Raw genomic sequence first — 5,155 nt, 5'->3', positions numbered from 1 at the left:
CACCGCAAAAGGCGCGAACAAGGTAGGCTATGGCAAAAGGCGCGTGCACAAGGATCGCCGCTAGCGAGCGGAGGTGGTTCAGCGTGGTGCGGTGCGACAGCCGCCACGGTGGTGTTCACCGTGAAGACGCAAGCGGGGTCGGTTGCCGCTGCAGCACGGCGGCGGTTGTGACAGCTGGCGCGTGCGTGGTCCGGCATGGGAAAAGGAACAGTAAAAGTAGTAGGTGATGATACATGGGTCCCACTATTTTTTTATTTTCTTTTTTTTTTTACTAAGATGCTACGTCAGCTAAACCGCTTATGCATACTGCCATGGGACCTATTTTATATGGTTTTGAATTCCTGAGGGGTAAACATTTCTGGGATTAGAGATTAGGGAAATCATGTACTCGAACTTACCGACGTTAATAATTGGAGAATGCTGCGCGCCGGGCGTCCGACTGCAGAAGGAAATATCGGACGCCTCGGGCGCCCGCGCCTCTGCCGCTCCTACTTTAAGTAGTTTTAAAACGATTTTTCTCTTAAACTAATTATCCAATCTATGATCCGATCACACCGTTGTATTTGTTACAATTAAATCTTTACAACAAGACCACACATGATTATATTTCGATAAAAAAATATTTTAGCCTTTCTATTGATATTTTTTTTGAATATTGCATATGATCTCTTTCAATGTTTCAACCAGTAATTTTACGATGTTTCAGCTAGTGTACTTGCGATGTTTCACTATGTACGGATCAAATGTTGCAGTGGATTTTGATATTATGGAACGCGCCGTTGCAAAAAATCACCCACATATTTTGGAAAACCCTATTAAGGAAATTTGGTTTATTTTTTGTTCCACCAAAAATGTTTCACCTAGTGTACTCACAATGTTTCACTATGTATAGATCTAATGTTGCAGTGAGCTGAAATATTCTATTGCAACAAAAAACCCACATATTTTAGAAACCCCCTATTAAGGGGAATTCGTTTCATTTTTTTGTTCCACCAAAAAATATTTCACCTAGTGTACTTATAATGTTTCACTATGTATGGATCAAATGTTGCAGTGAATTGAAACGTTCTTTCGCTATTTGCTGAAACATTATTTTTATACAAGGTGAAACAACACCCGATTTAAACGAGTGAAATATTTTCGATCTACAATTCCGATATACCTGGTGGAACATCGTGCAACATTTAAAAATAATTCAATAATAAGCTAAAAAAAATTCATCGGAATATATCCATGTGTGGTCTTGTTTTGAAAATTTAATTGCAACAAATTTAATGATGCAATCGAATCATGATTTGGATAAGTAATTTAAGAGAAAAATCGGTTTAAAGTAGTTTTTACATGTAAATCGGACGCTGACGTCAGCGTCCGATTTTCCTCCAAACATCAGACGTCCGAGCCGGAGTTGGGGGGCGGCTGATACGCGATCAGTCGCGCGCCCCTACGCGCGCAGTCAATCGCCCCCCTCTATGCCTCTAATCTCTTCTCTGTTTCTACTATACTTATGTATATATTACATATACACACGTATATACATATGTATATATATGAATATACGTGTGTGTATATATATGAATATATTTTTAATGCATAAAAAATATATACACATATACAAAGTTTATATACGATGTATGCAAACTTTGTATACGATTATACAAACTTTATATATATATATATATATATATATATATATATATATATATATATATATATATATATATATATATTAAAAAATAAAAAAAAAGAAATTACATCATGTATACAAAGTTTGTATACGCGCGTATAAAAACTTTGTATACGTACGAATATAAACTAGCTTGGTATACATACGAATACAAACTTTGTATTCATACATCTTTAAAAAAACCGAAAAAAAAACAGAAGAGAAACAAAAAAAGAAAAACCAAACTGAATAGAAAGGGAAAAACGGAAAAAAAGGCAAAGCGAACAGAAACGAAAAACGCAAAAAAAAAAAAGGGAAACTCGTTCTCCCGCGTGGCGCGTCTGCCATCCCTTTTTCGTGCGCGACACATGTCCAATCGCGCGGGGAGGGACACGCGCGACTGACCCCCGGAGTCGCCTCCTTAATAATTGCATCGGCCTGGCGGGGCGGGGTTTGCACTTGGCAGCGACCTCCAAGGCCCAAAGCCCATATATACCTAACAGGCCAGCCAAACCCAGCCCACGAAGCCGTGAGCCGTCGCGCCGATATATCTTGGTGGACTTGTGCCCAAGCCGCGAGTTTGCCCTAGCCGCCGCCACTCGCCGTCGTCGACATCGTCTCCGCTCCTGAGCTCCAGATCCAGAGGCCTCTCCCGCCTCCAGGCTCGCCGGCCGCCCGCCCGCCTTCGCTGCCGATGGCGGAGGAAGCCACTGTAAGCGGCCTTCCCAAAACCCTCGAAAGTTTCTTCTCTCCGTTCGCGTGGTTTTCTGGGGAAACTACTAACCTTACCTGGTCTCTTGTTTCTTACTCTCTCCTAGCAGCAGGGGAAGAAGGAGGAGGAGGAATTCAGTACGGGGCCGCTGTCCGTGCTGATGATGAGCGTGAAGAACAACACCCAGGTTGGTTGGTGCTGGGATTCTTCTTCTTCTGGAGTTTGATTCAGCCAAACTTCTTTACTGTTTACTGTGGTGTTTGCTACTGTTGCTTTACTTGTGGGTTTCCCCTAGCCGGGAATTCGTTTGTTCTACGTGTTCTTGCCGGCAGACTAGCCAATTAGTCAAATATAGTTTAAAACCTAGCTCAGTTACTCTGTTTCCTCACTTAGACGTATTCTTCTGCAAAAGTACATCCTTACATGTTCCAACTAATTGGATTGAGGGGATGAAGAATATTACAACGGTGTCATCATGCCTATAGAATTCTTGTTCCCTACCTATATGACGTGGAATAGTTAGAGTTGCCTCTTACCCATCCCAAGTAGATCAAGTTGTCCAGGATGTTAGCTATGTTCATAAATCCATATCATATTAGTATAATGGTTATTTTTAAAGATTTTACATCCTCAAACTGGAAATATTGAACAATGTTACTAACTTATTAACTACTAGTTATCGTGCATGTGCAATGACTACTACTTGATTTGATCACTTCACTATACAAATTACACAGCGACTTGAGGTGGTTTTGCTCTAGACTGAAGGTATTTCATAGAGAAAGTTCAACATATACTTTGTAGTTCTTCTATTAACAATTTAACATTGAACATATATATGCTGTACAGGGTGATATAAGGCCATCTATCAAATCTTCGAAGAAAATTACGTCTAAATAAAAAATAAATAACTGAACCAACCAAATATCCTTGAGATCTTGATTATGCAGTAAATATTAGTACTTATCGTGGAGTCCTGTATAGGATTTGCTTCCATACTATTAGCTTTGCACTGCATGCATGTAAAATCATTGGAAACAAAAATAAAATAAGTTCGCTAAATTTAACCATTTTTGTGAAAATGTATCACTACTTTTGACACAAACTGTGAAAGTTAATCGATGTAAAAATTGAATGTGTGTAGAAATAAGAAAACACAGTAACATCATACAGCTTAGTCATACATTGTGCAGCTATTGAAAATAATGTATGAAGTAATCACAAGCATATGCACATGGCTAAAATTTATGTACATCATTAGTAACTAAAAGTCATCAACACACCGCGATATTCAAAATGGAAGAGAAAAATACATCTTTACATGGAATTATTGAAGGAGGAATAAGGAACATCAGAATCCATGCTTATGACTTCTGAAATAAGGAAGTGCCCTTCTCCTGATGGGTGAATGAACTCTGGATTTCTGAAAAAAGGAAGTGTTCTTTTCCTGATAGGTGAATGAACTGTAGTTTCCTCAACTCTGTTAGCCAATAAGGATGCTCTCTAAGTCCCGTTATGTTAATGAAGCCTTTTGAATGTATATGAATAATTGACCATAGTCCTTCTGTTGTAGTGTTAGTGTAAATGCTGTCTTTAGGAGTTACCTACAGCCCGTTATGTTAATGAAGCCTTTTGAATGTATATGAATAATTGACCATAGTCCTTCTGTTGTAGTGTTAGTGTAAATGTTGTCTTTAGGAGTTGCCTACATAGTTAGCCCACCATAAACGGTTGTTCTGACTATAGTTGATGCTTTGTATGATATGCACTGTTCTGATTCTATTTACTCTTCTTTCTAGGTGCTTATCAATTGCCGGAACAACAAGAAGTTGCTTGGTCGTGTGAGGGCATTTGATCGCCATTGCAACATGGTTCTTGAGAATGTTAGGGAGATGTGGACTGAGGTACATGGTGTTATCTGAAGTTCTAAACCTTTGGTCCATTTTCCGGTCCTGCTATTTTTCAGTAACATGGGTTTCTCTTGCTGCAGGTACCAAAGACTGGTAAAGGCAAGAAGAAGGCTCTTCCAGTGAACAAGGACAGGTTCATTAGCAAGATGTTCCTACGTGGGGATTCGGTCATCATTGTGCTCAGGAACCCGAAATGAGTTATATGGTCTTGTATCCAGGATTGTCTCTTTGCTACGTCGCTCTTAGTAATGTCCAAACGCCTTTGGCTAAGATTGACCAGAATCAGCTATATTTGATGGTTCAGTGTTGTAGTTGGAGTTGTTATGGATTATGAACGTCTCTTGTATCTAAGTTGCATCGTTAGCATCTGTTTGAATCATCAATATATTAGCTGAAGACAATTTGGAACTGCACTGCTTCTGTTTCGTGTTGATTTCTCACTTTCTGAATTGCTAAAAGCACTGCAATGTATTGATTGCGCTATGGCAGTATGTAGGTGTTCTCATACAAATTTTATGTGATATGAAGCCTAAGGGCATGTACAACCCACAGACAGGGGTGTGTCTCCAAGAACCTCGAAGTTATCATCCAGACAGATATAAATATAAAGACAGCTCATACAACCCACATATAGAGGGTCTGTCTGTAAGCTGTTTAATGCTTTGCATGTAGCTTTGATCAACTGCAAATGCATTTATGTATACCATTGTGTGGCTATATATTTGATTAATACTATCAAGCATAGAATAAGATATATGATTACAATAATTTTTATGAACCATAAATATAATAATTATATTACAATGCCTTTAGTCTATCGGCAAGATAGTAACCCATGTCATATTGTGTTCCGTTTCCGTTGTAGTGTAT

General features: G+C 39.0%; 1 protein-coding gene across 2 annotated transcripts; it reads left to right on the top strand.

Annotated features, from left to right (window-relative positions):
- The first annotated feature begins 2,239 nt into the window (after positions 1–2,239).
- On the top strand, positions 2,240–4,698 carry LOC4338385 (uncharacterized). Of its 2 annotated transcripts, none has more exons than XM_015782021.3 (4): positions 2,240–2,375; positions 2,485–2,562; positions 4,175–4,279; positions 4,366–4,698. In XM_015782021.3, exons 1-4 carry the CDS (start codon positions 2,358–2,360, stop codon positions 4,480–4,482), a joined length of 318 nt encoding a protein of 105 aa, XP_015637507.1. In that variant the 5' UTR covers positions 2,240–2,357; the 3' UTR covers positions 4,483–4,698. The 2 variants fall into 2 exon arrangements, with proteins under 2 accessions (XP_015637507.1, XP_015637506.1); XM_015782020.3 differs by having other exon boundaries at positions 2,482–2,562.
- Positions 4,699–5,155: the final 457 nt, after the last annotated feature.

This window comes from Oryza sativa, chromosome 5 (assembly GCF_034140825.1).
Source record: "Oryza sativa Japonica Group chromosome 5, ASM3414082v1".
Lineage (NCBI taxonomy): Eukaryota > Viridiplantae > Streptophyta > Magnoliopsida > Poales > Poaceae > Oryza > Oryza sativa.
The sequence above is the reverse complement of the archived record's forward strand: the minus strand, read 5'-3'. Positions and strand labels throughout refer to the sequence as shown.

Excerpts from the sequence above, each read along its gene's own strand:
- LOC4338385 (XM_015782020.3), top strand. Across the intron at positions 2,563-4,174 it reads GCGTGAAGAACAACACCCAG|GTGCTTATCAATTGCCGGAA; the intron begins GTTGGTTGGTGC and ends TCTTCTTTCTAG. Across the intron at positions 4,280-4,365 it reads TTAGGGAGATGTGGACTGAG|GTACCAAAGACTGGTAAAGG; the intron begins GTACATGGTGTT and ends CTCTTGCTGCAG.